Raw genomic sequence first — 15,565 nt, 5'->3', positions numbered from 1 at the left:
TAACTTATGCAAAGTATGGGTCATAGGTGCCGATAGGCTGAGAGACATCATTGTGGATGTCAACACCTGTTTTGCTGGCACCCTGGATGCTCATCGCTGCCACAGGGTCACGATGGTCACAAGTGGGATAAATGTTGACTCATGCTTTATACACCGAGCCTAAATTACAACACCTACAAGTGAATCAGTCCTCTGGGTGCCAATCTCGGAATCAACCAAGTACAATTCAATTTTTATTCAATAACATGACTCACTGGCGGGAATGAGGGCCTTGAGGCACAAGCTTCGTGTGGAGCTTTCCATTTGAGAAATTTAGGGTGTATGCATGTATTGAATTAGCTTCGGCGGGAAAGAGTTGTGGATATGGTATGTCACGTACACATATAAGCTTCCGACTAGTACTATGTATGTCTTCGAGGAGTCCATGAGTGCCCTGTAACTGACTGGTCAGATCGTCAAAAGAACAAGGCACATACATTACCTCACTTAAGACTCATGCTTTGAGTCTGTAGTGCACTATGCGCCAATATTAATGTAAAGAATTTCAAGATTAATATCCGCTCCCAGACCTCTGGTCGAGGATCTGTTATTAGTGCAGCTGGGTGCACTCAATCTATTGGGTGAAAATCATCCATGGGCATAATTGAATATAAAACCGACTACAGCGTGATCGTGATGAGTAGTGAAGGAGAAAAAAAAAGCGCTACAATGTTTGCTATTCCAACACCAAGTTCAAAATTATAAATTAATATACGGTGGCCAAACAAACAAGGTTTGATCATGCATCAGTGGTCCGAACATTGTTCTTTTCAGCCAAAGACAAGATCGTTTGTGCAGCCTCCTGTTCCCTCCACTTCCAATCCTCCAGTTCTTTGGACAGTGCTCTCAACAGCAACATGAATTGGTCAACGCGAGCCTGAGCTGCGACTCGGCCGTTGTGCATAGTGCGATGTGATGATTTAGCAATCATTAACGCTGACTGATGTTCAGTCATGCGATGCTGCATATACAGTGAGAATTAGGTAATGGGAAAAGTAATCAATTGACCTACCATATGTTGCCAAAATTCTAGACCAAGTCCCATTCCATCATATGCAATTGTCAGTGGACTATTGGTGTTCCTCAAGGGTGTTGTTGAGAAGGGAACTTGGAATAAATGGGAGGTATTAACAAATGAGGGCACCAAAGGTGATTCAGATCGCATGAGGCCCACAGGGATAGTCATGGACATGGTTGAACATTGAAGTTCAGTTAGACAATGCGAAATTGGCCTGTTCGTACATGGTTTTATAGCGAATAATTTTTGGCTAACCATAATATTACTGTGTACAGGATGTTAACATTACAAAGGTTCCGTGTACAAGACGTTAACATTACAAAGGTTCCGTATACAGGACATTAACATAGCGAAGGTTCCATGTTGAAATCATTAGCGCCGTGGAGCTGCTGCATCACCAAAACTTCAAAATTCAGGTATCCCCTGATTGGGCTGATGCTGACAAATATTTATGATCATGGATGATGGCGATTGCGAAGGTCAAAGAAGGACTTGATCATTATGATGTCAAGTAGCTAGTAGCATACCATTGTTGCATGTATCTGATATTCAATGATATACTCCTGTCATTATGATAGTACTCTGATATGGATATGCTACTCTTTCTCTCAGCCTGGATACACCCCTAGTATCTTAGTAGTAGTTCTAATGCAAAATTACTAAGCTCCATGGTATTCCTTTGTTGTTCAATAAATTTGTAAACATTGGTAAACACCCTTGAAGTGTTTGATCAACGACCGTTGAAGCATTTGAAGCTCCGACATCAACAAGTCTAAACAACGGACTTCGCAAAATTCTGCCTCCTTCATCATCTCTCATCTACATCTCTCTCCCATCATTCATCATATGAATTACTGCGCATGGCACCATGTAGCCTAATATCCGACTCTCAAAACAACAAAGTAAGTCATTAGCAGTAATGTAGGATTCTATTAATGGTGCATATATCCACTTATAGGATCCAATATAGAATTCAGGATCGAGGGGTGCAGTGCATGGGACTTCGAAGTAATCTGGTGTCTGGTGCATGTACAATTTCTTTTCTGGTTATCTTCCTGACAACATTTTCTTGTATAGGTTTGCCTACCTGCACATTTACTACTGCAATATGTCACATATCTGCAGTATTTCTACCAGTCATGTTACTTACCTCTGCCATTCTCTCGAGCTCGCACCTTACTCTCAATTTTGTAATCTATCATGTATTTACTGCAAAACAATAAAACATTTTTTGATATGATACTAGTCTGATAAGCAATTAGAATGATTCAGCAGGCATTAGAAGTGTCAGCATATGACGAACCACCCAGCATATGACAGACAAATGAGCTTAAATTGAGTTCCTTGATCTAGCAATCCCAGGAAGCCTTGTGCTGGCGGCGCTTGGTGGGCCTGATGTAGCTGTTGATGGGTGTTGTGCAATGCTATCACCTTAGCTTCCCATATCTGGTTTTTGAACTTTTGGTGATGTGTGGAGCTGCTGTACTACCTGGAGCGACAACTCCATCTAGGCAATCCAAGTCTAGAAAGTCGAAAGAAAGTGCACAATAGACTAGCAACTTGTTAGCATGTCTCATAATAACACACATTCTCATACAAATAGTACTCAGTCACATTTTCAGTCAACAACATGATGGCCCATGTCGAACCTGATTGAGTTTCAAAGCATGATACTCACCTGACAAATGTCAATATCAAGGACATCTCGGTTCGCACTGGCAAGCGGAAGCTTGATGATGTCAATATCAACTCTGACAATGACTTCAACAGGGAGAATACCTCTCCATATCATGCGCCCAGGCAGCTGTCTCCACATGGTGCTTGCACCATTAAGCACATCTGTCGCGAGAAAATGGGTACCGAATGGCAATCAGTCCTTGATATTATCGAGCATGGAGAGGAGATATTTATCGTGACAAGGCCGCGGTTGCCAACCCTAAAAGCACCTGGCATCGCAGTTGTACAGGCTGATCTGAGGCTGGAAGAAGTACGTGAAATTTTGAATATTGATTACTGGATTAGTAGAACTCACCAGATTTCAAGAACCAAAGGCCTAATTTGAACGCGCGCTGTCAGGTGACTCACACTCCGGCTGTGAGGCTGGAAGAAGTACGTGAAAATTTGAATATTAATTACTGGATTAGTAGAACTCACCAGATTTTCAAGAACCAAAGGCCTAATTTGAACGCGCGCTGTCAGGTGACTCGCACTCCGGATGTGAGCCCGGTGGGTATGTAAGTCTCATATTGCCAATGAACTGAAGAAATCAAACACACCCTGATTTCAAGAACCCATGAGGCCTGGTTCGAAACACGCATTACTAGGTGACTCAGGAACCGGCTGCGAGTCTGGTGGGGTAAGTCTCTCACATTGCCAATGACAAATGAAACTCACATTCAGAGACAGGACTTTGCCAAGAAGCGGTGTGGCCGAAGGTGTTGATCTAGTGGTAGAAAATCTTGAATTAGTACGGAAAAGAAATTGTCAGCGTGTTTCGGGAATAATTGCCTTCTTGAATTTTTTGACAAAGTAACAACATGCATTGAAATATTGATGAGACTGGCAGGACCTCCAGTAAGTATTGCGAAAAGGGGAAAATCAATTATCTGCGACATTTTACAACAGCTATGGGAAGCATACATTTGAGTAGACATGAAACATACGTAGGAACGATGCCATCAAACAAGCAAATTGTGAACAGGACAATGCATGAGCAAGAGAAAGAAATCATTCATACCAACCCCTAAGCAGTTCTGGTCCTCTTCGTAGTTCCAGACCCTCCCGTAGTCACCTCATCTTCTTCCGCTTTGCGCTTAAGGATATTTCGATGACAGGTAGCATAACATGTGTATCCCGTTTGTCTTGTGCCGACGATGACCTCATCAGCGAGAAGGTCCCAGTTGTTCAGTGGGTTCGGAGGAGACCATGCATGAATACGAGCAAAGGCGGTACCCTGAACTTCACTGAAAGATAAATGAACACCATTTAGGTCAATTCGTTGACAATAACGAGAAAAATGTACCGTGGATAGTTGACTTTGATCAGGGAGATGACCTGGTCTCTAATCCTCTCCAAGGTATGCTGAAAAACGCGGTCGATGTCTTCAAGACCATCGCACTCAGGAAACAAGTCCTGTATTTTGTCAGAAGATCGACTAAAGGGGAATAGTAATCGTACCGCTGTTGTGCAAAGATCAGGGTCTTTTTTGTTAACGTTGAAGCTGCCATTGGGGTGGTGAAGCCACATTGTGATCGTCATGGTGATGGGATACTGCCAGATGTGATGAAACATTTTCATGACGGTTGGGTCCTCAGAGTTGGTGGCCGTGTGCAACAGCCACTGCAAAAACGTTGAGACTGATGGGCATTCTTCTAAGACATCTGCCGCCTCCGACCCTGACTCAGGCCCCGCATGCCTTTTTACCTCTTTTACATCGATTGATGTGATGGCAAGGAGATCCTTGCGCTTCACCATGAAGCTGGCAAGTCTCTTTGTTGCCGATTTCTTTGTCTATGAGATGCTGATCTCAGTAGCCCACAGCGGGATACAATCACCATCCGGGTCCTTGTATTCCATCAACATATCTGGCACTCCAAGTTTCAGACCAATGGCACTCAGAAGTTGAACATCAGTTTGGATGTGGATCTGCCAAAATTGGTAGGGTATGCCTATCGACCCCATGGCACCAAGCAGCATGGTGCTCATTGGGGCAAGGTATGCTTGATGAAGTTGGTTAGGCAGGGTGGCAGTAAGGAGTCTCAGTTCTTCAGCATATACCAGTCTGATGGAAGTAAATGAATGAGTTCAGGATAAGATGGATATGGATATACAGGGTACTTACTTGCATATTACTTTGTCTTCATCTCCATCTTCATCAATGGAATCTAAAATAGAAAGATAATTGTTGTTTGACACATTGAAGAATTCCTGTGGAGCATGAGTCAATTCCGATAACTGAATAAATTATTACATACTAGGACTTCTTCCACGTTATCAGCATCTTTGATGGCGGTGATAATCCGCTTGCATAAGCCTATTGGTAGGGTTAGGGTGGTGCAACAATCAATGTACTCAACACACTCACCATCTTTAGGAACACATTCATCAGCTGGTTTGGGGGGGGGGGGGGGGGGGTGAGTGTCTGGGGAGAGACTTTTCACAAAGGTTGTGCTTTTGCCCCCAAGTTGAGGACTACGCAAGCAGGAACCTCTATATGATGTCGCAGATGAAGACTGCAACCTGTATTCAAAGAAATTATTGCATGTTTCTGGCAATAAGAGACGGGTAGTTTGAACGGGCATGACGATACAGATGTGCCTCATGGGTGCCACACCACTGCTATAATATAGCCTGCACAGATTGCCCAGGCTGAGTCAGCTGTCAACAGGTTTCTTTGTTTCTATCTTAGTAGTACTGTATCATAGGTGACAGCACTGGGTCAGTAGTCTCAGATTTCAGTACTCAGTACTCTGCAGTAGGATCTCAGAACTCAGAACTCAGAATTCTTGCATGCATGGCAAGGAAACACATCAAAAGTTTTGAGAGCTGCAAGGAAATAATTCTACTAAAATGATTTACTTGCCATTCATTCATTTTGGATTCATCAGCACCATTGCCATCACCATTGATTTCTTTGGCAGAGGATGGAGACGTAGGTGCAATACAAAGATATGTAAATGTACTGAATTTTTGATTTACATAATATTTCGAACCTACCACCCCGTTGACTGCGACTATCATCTGGCTGACAGGCTTGGGCCATGGTCCAGCTTTGTTCTACAAGCAACACAAGATCATTCATCTTAGTTTTCTGTGTTGTATTGATGGTCCAACTTGTCTGTGGCACCCAAGGTTGCCAACAGGTATTACAAGACCAGCACGCTCTTATGTTGCACCACAAAACCTGTGTCCAATATTAAAAAACAGTGCTTGCTGTGTCGCAGAAGCGAAAAGATCGTGTGCATAATGCAATAGCTGCAAAGGTAATGAAGGACAGAACACACAGTCCTCCAGTAAGTACTTACTACTGGTTCTGGGCAGTGTGCTTACAAAGCAATCCTCAAGCCCGCCATTGCGGCCACAGACATGGGAGACCCAAGAAATGTGTTGCTGCCTGAACATCCACTTATCAATGAGATCACTTCTGTGGATCAGGATCATGCTTCTGAGTTACCTATGGATGTTGACCTCCAGGATACTGCTAGTGGCAACGTGTTGGCAGGAAGCCTGGATATTCAAGTTGATTTGTCCGAGTCAACGATGGACATTGGTAGGCCTGGAAATGCTATCTAGATTTTGCACTAACTAGCTTTATATCAGATCACTGCATCTCTGGTAAATTGTGTGCCCTTACTGGTGATGGGAACATGAACTTGGAATGCATTGGTGAGAAACGACTCTTGCACTTTAGTACATGCTAATTTTCAAAAAGCTCGGTCTAAACCGCAAAGAATTACCAGACTGCCCAAGTGGTATTGTGTTGATGGGCCTGTGGAACATGTTGTCCATCATATTGAGACATCTACTCAGGACATCGTACACGAAGACACCTCAGCGACATGTGATATACCACCAGCCAGAAGTGTTGTCTGAAGGGTGATTCTTGTCACTGAATCCATTCGTAACATTGTGGGAGCATTTGGTCTATCTCGTGACTACCCACAGCGCCTGTCCTATGAACCGGACATATTCATTCCCTCACGTCTTTTGGTCAATAAATGTCCAACAGTACTGCCCCTTCCATCAATTCCTCCGCCCCCACATCCTTTTCCAAACATGACAGTTTATTGACTCCTCAACTGGATGTCCAGCAGAAGTACCAGAAAGGTGGGCATCTATTTCAAGTCCTGGGATTTCACTATCGGCTGTTACAATAACATTTAGACCCTACTTATTTTTCCTTTTCTGTAACCATGGCGCCAACGACTCTAGACTCTTCTAGACTCGGCTATTCTCTTATCAAGTGGGCTATCTGCACTTCTTTCCTTCTTGATTGTATCTTGACTACCATCATGTGCAGCATGGTTGTTTCACCTATCTTTGTTACCTTTCTTGACACGGCTGCGCTGCTCCTTGTTACCTATATAAACCCCATGTACAACAGTAGTATTCCTTAACTTAATCTACTGGGTTTTCCCCTTGAATCCTGTTCTATAAGGTCTCCACCCTTATAGTCTGATACCTGATTCTAAGACAGTCACTCACTGTCTTAGCCTAAACCCTTGATAGGCAGAAGTGCTAAAACCACTCGCTGCTGATCCTAGATAGAAGCCACTGCGCTCATCTAGTGAGAACCCTTGAACCTGAACCCTCCTTGTACTAGGAGTTCAGAACAAGCTGTCAACAAGACTGGTCTATCTTTGACCATTGACAGAAGAACTATCCCAGTTGTAACATCAGCCATTGGTCAGTGCTATTTTCGAAGCATTTTCAGACGCTCAAGCAAAAGCATTTCATCTATGGCCCTTTCGTCGTCTCTGGACTGATCCAAACGATGGGAATACATATCGTGTTTATGATGAGTTTTATACATCAGATGCATGGATAGAAGCTCACAATGACCTACAGAAGCAGCCCAAGGAGCCTGATTGTGCTCTCGAGCAAGTGATTGCAGGCTTGATGTTTTCCTTGGATGCGACTCAACTTGCCAACTTTGGGAACATGTCGGCATGGCCATTATACTTGTTTTTTGGGAACCTGTCAAAGTATGCTCATGCAAAGCCTGACTCTGGAGTGTGTCATTTAGTCGGATTTTTACCATCTGTGAGTGTTATTTATGTACCACTACATGTGTTGAAATGGTTTCACATCTGCTTGAAGCTCCCAGATCGAATCAAAAATACCTTCCAAAATCTTGGGATTGTTACAAAAAGTGGTATAGCTGCTCTATTTGCACACTGTCGAAGAGAGCTTTTCCAAGGATGTTGGGACATTCTTTTGGATGATGACTTCATTCATGTGTACCACCATGGTATCGTAATGAGATGCGCTGATGGCATACTTCGCCACGTGTTTCCTCGAATATTCACCTATCCTGCAGATTATCCGGAAAAGTGAGTGAGCTCAAAAAATATAGTTATGTACCACCAATGTAATGTGGATATCAGGACACTTATTGCAACTATCAAAGACATGGGATCATGTCTCTGTCCATGCTGCCTGGTGATGAAATCAAAATCTGATCATGTTGAATTTTTGAGAGACATGCGCGCGTGGATGCAAGGTCTAAGGGTCTACTCCTTGCAGACGATACAGGCTGCACAAGATTTTGTATACAAGTCTGGGTACGCAGTTGACGGAACTGCAGTGGAGAACCTTCTTTTCCGTGAGTCATGGGTTCCAACTATTGTAAGTACTATTTTGTGTGTCCTGTTTACTGGCTGAGACGCAATATTCAGAATGTCTTTGCTCAAAAGCTTGGGCGCTTCGGATTTGACCCATTTTGCATGTTAGTTGTTGATTTTATGCACGAATGTGAATTGGGAATGTGGAAGAGTCTCTTTAGTCATTTGGTCTGCCTTCTATATGCCCTCCCCAATGGCGCTGAAGTTATTATCACACTCAATAAAAGGTAAGTCCCTTCTTTTCAAACTTGCAGAAAGATTTAGAATACTATCAGATTCAGCCATGTGCCCACATTTGGCCGAGGTGCTATTTGCAGATTCTCTGATGACATGTCCAGCATGAAGAGGTTGGCTGCAAGAGACTTCGAGGATATTCTACAGGTCATCATACTTTCTTTGGGGAGATCGTTACTGATGATATTGCAGTGTGCTATGCCCATTTTTGAGAGACTCCTCCCATCCCCACACAATGCGATAGTGCAGACCCTGCTGTTCAGATTCACTGAATGGCATGCCTATGCAAAAATGCAGCTACATACTGAGGTAACCCTGAATTCCATGTCACGAGCGTTTACTTCTCTCACTCGGCAGCTACGAAAGTTTCATTGTCATATCTGTGATCACTATACTACTTTCGAACTGCCAAAGGAAAAGGCTGCATGGCATCAATGACTCGGACAAGCGCATAATGAAAGCCGGCCTACTGATACATTTTCATCCTCTCCAAAGAAGAAGTCATTCAATATGAAAACCTACAAATTTCACGCCCTTGGAGATTATGTTCAGTCCATCAAGTTCTTTGGGACCACTGATTCCTTCACAACACAAATCGTATGGCACTGGTTTATTATTATTTTGAGCTTGTACTGAATACTGAGTTTAGGGTGAACTTGCCCATCGAGCCATCAAGGCATTTTACCCATTAACCAACAAGAAGAATATGGCCAAGCAGCTTTCCAAACACGAACAGTGCTGACGCCGGCTTCGAAAGATGCAGGAGTTAGAGAAAGAATCATCTTTGGCTCCCGACTCCCTCAAAAATCTTCCGCCCCCAGATCCGCGCCTTCATCACCAACTATCTCATCATTGCAACTCTCCTGTTCACATACACCAACTACTACAGGACAACGAGAATGATCCAGTGCTTAAGGTGTGTATTTGTACAAGCTTGTGTGTGCTAAGTGCTCAACCGCCCTTCAAGAAATTCATTCCAAAACTCAAGGACCACGTATTGCGTTGCTTATGAGGGCAAGATGGCAATAGCCTCGTCGAATTTTCGAGCGATGACAGAAATAACACTGTCATATGCGACAATGTTCTGTTCTCAGTCAATACACTATGGGTCAACTACACCTCGTACGATCTGCAATGCGAGCAAGATCTGATTAACCCGCACAACCATGCTGATATCATGGTGTTATCAGGTGATTCCAAGGCCTGCTTGACTCATCCTTACTGGTATACTCGAGTGCTACACATTTTCCATGTCAACGGACTTGACCTACGATTGGGTGGAGTGCATCCACCAAAAACTCAGATGGAGATATTGTTTGTTTGATGGTTTGATCTGGTGCAGTGGTACCATTCGGGGATTCAAGCAGCTCGTCTGCCAAAAGTCGCTTTTGTACCTGAGACTAATGACTCAGCTTTCAGTTTTGTTGATCCTGCATTAGTGATTCACGGAGTGCACCTGATTCCAGCCTTCACAGATGAAAGGGTGCTCCAATCCACACCATGGCAAACATCAGCTGGACATAAATGGAGGGAGGATGATGGATGGGCTGCATACTACATCAATATGTAAGTCTTCATCTTGGATTTGTCTCGGATTTTTTTGATAGTCTCATGTCATTGGCAGGTTTGTAGATCGTGATATGTTCCTTTGTTTTACCAGTGCTGGTGTCGGACATGGACCCTGGAGAGTAGATGATCCAAGCGAGGATTCAGGAGAAGCCTACAGCCATGCTGAACCTGGGGAGGAGGATGAGTTAGGGGACAAGGAAAATGAGGAGAGTCAAATGGGAGAGGATAGTGATGATGGGAATGAGGGGAGCGAGGATGAAGAGGAGGACAAGGATGAAGAGAAGGACAAGGATAAAGAGAAGGACGAGGATAAAGAGGAGGATGAGGATGAAGAGGAGGACGAGGACGAGGAGGGTGAAGATGACCACATGGAGGATCCAAGTCTCAATGATTCTGATGCTGACGAGGGTGGTAATTTCTAATGTAACACATATATAAGGACACATTTCTGTTGTCATCTATCTGATGGGATGCACACGCCGAACAGGACATTTTAAATTTTGCAGCATCAAACATAATCCTTTTATCTCATCTCTTGCACGTGTGGCCAAGCCTCAAAAACTATACTTTGCTTGAGACCCCTTTAAACTTAATGCTGTCCAGATCCAATGATCACATAACTGTTGTGAGCTGTCTAATGTTATTTCTCACTTATGTGAGTGCTAACTCGTGATCCTTAATGATGACAAAATGATCTCCCCTTTTAACAAGATGAGAGATTGCCATTCTCACCAGATGTTTTCTCTCTATCGCCAAAACCAAGCCAATGCTCTGGTCACATGATTTCTTGTTGATGCTATTAGGTAACACATGGTCCACTTGTGAACAAATGATTTTTCCTTGCAAGCCTTAGATATGAAATGAGAGAAGTATGGTCTACGAGTCTGCGTTCTGTAGTGTAAGAAGTAATTTACTAGAAATAACCCGACCATTATAACTTGATATCAAGCTATGTATATACACAACTTAGGAGATGATAATATGTAATTAGCATCAGGTCATAGCGAGCTACCTTCTATTTAGTGATGAGGTGGAGACTGAGGTACAGAATGGTGTGTTGAAATCCCGTTGTCGTCATAAGTCAGTAAGGTACTATGAACATAGTGACTGACGTATGTACCACTGATTAAGTAAGCATGCTACAAGTGATTCAGATTCCAACACACCCCCTGAATTGCTAGAAAGTCCAGGATGAACAAGAAAAATGCAACTCTCCTCACCAGACACCTTCCAGCTCATCTGACAAATCTGGACCATGAGTAACTACCACCTTGGCTTCCACATTCTCCAAGGTCCTCCTTTTGCAATCCTAAACATAGTGACCTTTTTGTCCACAACCAAAGCATGTAACATTTGGTGTATGAGCAGCATAGGCAGCACTCTCTGGATCTGTAGCAGAGGATCTGTATTCGGCCATCAGCTGCTGACTAATATGGTGCTCTTCTTCATTGAGGAGCCAAGCAATTGCAACATTGAGAGTGAGTTTGGCTGAGTCAACTGCATCAAGTGCAACAACAACAGGCTCGTATTCTGATGGGAGTCCAGAAGTGAGGACAACAACAATGAAGATGTCAGGAAGTTTGATTTCAACACGTTTCAGGTGGTGCGCAAGTGCGTGAACATCGCCGATCCAGGAGGACATGGATTGGTCAGCCTTTTTCTCCAAGCGGACAAATTTGCGAATGGCAGCGAGTTGGGTAGATAGACCTCAAGCATGGTGCACTTTGACTAGCTCATCCCAAATAACCTTGGGGTCATCACCATCCATGTGTGGGAGTTGGCTGTCTTCAACTGTGAGAATGAGCTCTGAGCAGGCTTCGAGCTGGCACTGCTGGAATGTGGCAATTTTGTCAGCATCAGCTTGGATGGATGCATCCAATGTCTCTGTCCCAGAGGCGAGGGACCAGTGGCCCTTTTTGATGAGGACCACCTTCATGTGTATGCTCCAGGTGGTGTAGTTGGTGTCATTGAGCTTGGGCAACAAATAGAATCTTTCTGAAATTGACATAGTAGTAGGGACAATAATCAACGAGCGATGAAAATAAAATTTTGAGTTCCGAAAAATGATCTGTCCGGTCCCGACAAGGCTAGCCCTTCACCTGTTGGTCTGTGCGCAGTGCAGCCCTTCATGCCCTGCTAAATTCTCGACTACCCCAGCAGTCAGGGTGTAACCGACTTATGTTGAAATCCCATTGTCGTCGTAAGTCGGTAAGGTACTATGAACATAGTGACTGCTCTGCTCACCAATCACATTTTCCCTGTTCCTCTGCAACCTTCTTCTGTTTACTTGCTTCCTCCTGATGCTCGCGCTTGGCCTGATCAGCCTCCAATTCCCTCAGCTCTGTGCGGCCTTCCTCTGATGTCAGCACCCTTGAATAGGGTTTCATTCATTTCTTGCCCAATTTCTTGCGAGTTTTGTCGTCCAGCTTCTTGTTCAACTGTGCTTTGTAGTGGTCGGTCATCTGAGCCGAAAAATAGCAGTGAGTCTCTGCAGCATCTTTTTGGAACATCAATAATTCATTTTCTTGACAGAGCCATTCAATCTCCTCCTCGGCCTGTTGGAGACATTCTGCAATCATTTTTGGTCGCTCTACTGGTGTTGCACTTCGCGAGAGTGGTGGTTTCGTACTTGTGGACACTGATTGAGTGTGGTGCCAAAGTGTGTTTGCAGGACGAGTCCAAGTCTGAGTTGTGCTGGGATCTGTTTCTGGCACTAATGACAGTGAACTAGGAAAATTGGAGGGACCTGCTTCTGGAGCTGATGAAGACTCAAGGGACTGGGCTCCTGACCACTGTCGGGGGTAAGTTTCCTTGTCCTGTTATTCTAGGGGTATGACTCGGATCACTGCCATTATCAGATTCTGATGATGAGTCTGAACCTGATTCTGAACTGTCAAAGTTGGATGAAGTTTCTTGTGGCGGCTTGTATGTTGGATCAGTGTCGGAAAGGGGATCAGAGAATGTGTGATTAGCCTGAGGGAAGGTGGCAGGGAGGTGCAACTGGGTGGATGACTCGTAACTTGGTGTGTAATCCTCTTCTGTAAATATTCCTGGGTTTATCAGTCTAATTCCACTTTTTTTCCATGCCTGCAGGATCATCTCCTCTTTAAATGTGATATCTCTTGCCTTCATATACTCTCAAATCACTTTGCGCTTTTTGATCCCCTTCCCAGTAGTAATGGGGTGGTTCAGCCATGGCTGGTTTGGCCTCAGCTTTTATTGGTTATGCAGCAGTTTGATTAGCAGTAGGTAGGCTTACTTGGTTTTTTGGCTCGGTTCACCTCAGCTAGCTGCATGAACCAACTTCAAGCCCATTATGTGTGAAAGACAGCTTGAGCTGGTTCAACCAGGCTCCAACCAGGCTCCAACCAACTTGTGCACACTATGCATGCAACCTCTTCTGTCATTTCAACTTTGAAACACATTTCTGTCTGATAACTCTTCAAATCAAATATCTTACTGTACAATGAACAAGGTCCCAATTCGGGTCGATGGCAGATTTAGGTTGGGAGACCTCTTAGGACCTGGCTTGTACAGTATGTAATATGCCATTTACATGTACAATTTATATGTTAAAAACATGTACTAGGTGCTGTGTACCATGCACGGAACATTATTAATGATGATAACCTTGCCATCAAACTTGAGCCTCTCATCAATAACACATCCTCTCTAGAGCACAAATATCGTATTTTGAAACATCTTGAAGGAGGAGCTGGGATTCCATGAGCTGTGTGGTTTGGTAGAGAGGCGGCATATCATGCTCTAGTTCTTGATCTGCTCGGGCCATCACTGCATGATCTTTTCATCACACACAATCAAAAATTCAGCCTTCATACTGTCCTGAATTTTGGAGACCAACTGGTAAGTTAGTTTATGGTACCCTGACACTGGTAGATGCTGATATATTTTGCAGCTCTTATCTCTGGAGCACATTCACTTACACAACTACGTTCATGGTGATATAAAACCACAAAATGCCCTTGTTGATTGTGGAGACTTAGAGCAAACAATTTTTATTGTTGATTTTGGTGTCGTGAAAGAGTACTGGAACACTGCCGCCCAAGCCCATATGCCATTTTGCCATGGTGGACATCTTACTGGCACTCCTGTGTTTGCTTCAATCAACAACCACCTAGGAGTTGTGCCTGGTCATTGTGATGATCTCAAGTCACTTATATACATGTTGATTTACTTCTTGCGCAGTTCCCTTTCATGGTTTACTAGTGACCACAAGAAGCTTCTCACTTCTTCTATACTGGCATGCAAGGTGGACACTACCATTGAAGATCTATGTCTTGGAATTCCTCCTGAGATCACAACTATGCTGATTTATTCACACAATCTTGCATTCTCAGAGGATCCCAACTATGATTATCTTAGATCATTGCTCCATGATGTTTGTGCCATGATACCCGCACCAGCTACATGCTCACTGAATTTCAGTCAGCCCCATCATCTCATTACACATCCTCCATCCCTGAAAGGTCACTTAGTGGCCAAGGAGGTGCCTCTGTGTCGACCGAAGACAACACCTCTTCGCAGATCAGCTTGTCATGTGTGAGTGGTCGTGTTCATTCTTTACACACTCATTGACTTGAGCCTTCAAGTTTATGCCCACATAACAGTTGCCCCATGCCTGTAACTGCTTCCAAGACACCACAGCGTAAAAAGTCCTAGTTATGTACTATATCATTCAATCATTCACTCTTTTTCGTACCTGAGAGGCTGAGATGTGAGTAAATATTCTATGATTTTGTGTACAGGGAACATGTATTCTAACAGGCCAGAACATTTTATCGTGCAGAACCACCTCATGTGTACGCTCCACCTCTTACACAAAAAATGTTCCAAGGTGTGAAGTATCAAGCATGTGCATGTCATGTGACATGTTGATATGAACGTGAGGTCCATAGATCCCACCTCCTTGTATTAGGGCCCATCAGGTAGCATTGCCATGCGCACAAGGTGAGTATTTCCTTGTTCCTTCCTTGTTCCTTCCTTGTTTACTAAGTTTATCCTTCTCTTCTAGCCTTATCAGATTCACCTGACCACTGACCAGCATCTTATTTCTGCTGGCAAGAACATCATGGTGTCCCCTCTCCCGCCACTTATATTGTCCTTATCTCAATCCTTATCTCTCAGTCATGCTCACCTTGGCTACCATCACAAAACATACAGAGACACTTTCTATAATGGAATGTTCAATACCTTGGCAGAATCTTGCCTGATCTTTTTGCCACCATTCCCTGATGTGAGTCTTTGCCTCTTCTCTCCTCTCTTGTCTTCTGCTGTTTAACCTCCTCTCTCATCTCTCATCTCCTGCCATTTAGTCTCCTCTCTCATCCCCTCCAGCACTGAC

General features: G+C 43.8%; 4 protein-coding genes across 4 annotated transcripts; 2 read left to right on the top strand and 2 right to left on the bottom strand.

Annotated features, from left to right (window-relative positions):
- Positions 1-1,869: 1,869 nt before the first annotated feature.
- On the bottom strand, positions 1,870-5,162 carry EDB93DRAFT_1267123 (uncharacterized protein; the record flags this gene model as incomplete). Its single annotated transcript, XM_041454264.1, has 17 exons — positions 1,870-2,158; positions 2,208-2,266; positions 2,361-2,542; positions 2,736-2,896; positions 3,004-3,035; positions 3,090-3,110; positions 3,143-3,157; positions 3,212-3,249; positions 3,334-3,405; positions 3,452-3,500; positions 3,835-4,020; positions 4,080-4,189; positions 4,235-4,535; positions 4,596-4,838; positions 4,899-4,984; positions 5,032-5,090; positions 5,138-5,162. The coding sequence occupies 17 exons, from the start codon at positions 5,160-5,162 to the stop codon at positions 2,031-2,033; spliced, it is 1,767 nt and encodes a 588-aa protein (XP_041301554.1). The 3' UTR covers positions 1,870-2,030.
- A 980-nt stretch (positions 5,163-6,142) lies between these two features.
- On the top strand, positions 6,143-10,625 carry EDB93DRAFT_1256421 (uncharacterized protein; the record flags this gene model as incomplete). The annotated part of the gene is made up of 12 exons (XM_041453944.1): positions 6,143-6,326; positions 6,377-6,442; positions 6,489-6,592; positions 7,625-7,819; positions 7,877-8,109; positions 8,164-8,404; positions 8,455-8,627; positions 8,682-8,781; positions 9,392-9,550; positions 9,602-9,628; positions 9,977-10,200; positions 10,259-10,625. 12 exons carry the CDS (start codon positions 6,143-6,145, stop codon positions 10,623-10,625), a joined length of 2,073 nt encoding a protein of 690 aa, XP_041301553.1.
- Positions 10,626-11,911: 1,286 nt separating this feature from the next.
- On the bottom strand, positions 11,912-12,211 carry EDB93DRAFT_1095713 (uncharacterized protein; the record flags this gene model as incomplete). The annotated part of the gene is made up of 1 exon (XM_041446714.1): positions 11,912-12,211. The coding sequence occupies one exon, from the start codon at positions 12,209-12,211 to the stop codon at positions 11,912-11,914; it is 300 nt and encodes a 99-aa protein (XP_041301552.1).
- Positions 12,212-13,669: 1,458 nt separating this feature from the next.
- EDB93DRAFT_1256419 (casein kinase) lies at positions 13,670-14,828 on the top strand (the record flags this gene model as incomplete). Its single annotated transcript, XM_041453943.1, has 6 exons — positions 13,670-13,739; positions 13,793-13,891; positions 13,973-14,067; positions 14,120-14,602; positions 14,650-14,763; positions 14,814-14,828. The coding sequence occupies 6 exons, from the start codon at positions 13,670-13,672 to the stop codon at positions 14,826-14,828; spliced, it is 876 nt and encodes a 291-aa protein (XP_041301551.1).
- Between the last annotated feature and the right edge of the window lie 737 nt (positions 14,829-15,565).

This window comes from Suillus bovinus, assembly GCF_016758785.1.
Source record: "Suillus bovinus strain UH-Sbo-P2 chromosome Unknown EDB93scaffold_122, whole genome shotgun sequence".
Classification (NCBI taxonomy): domain Eukaryota; kingdom Fungi; phylum Basidiomycota; class Agaricomycetes; order Boletales; family Suillaceae; genus Suillus; species Suillus bovinus.
Note: the sequence above shows the minus strand (reverse complement) of the source record. Positions and strands in the feature narration are given on the sequence as shown.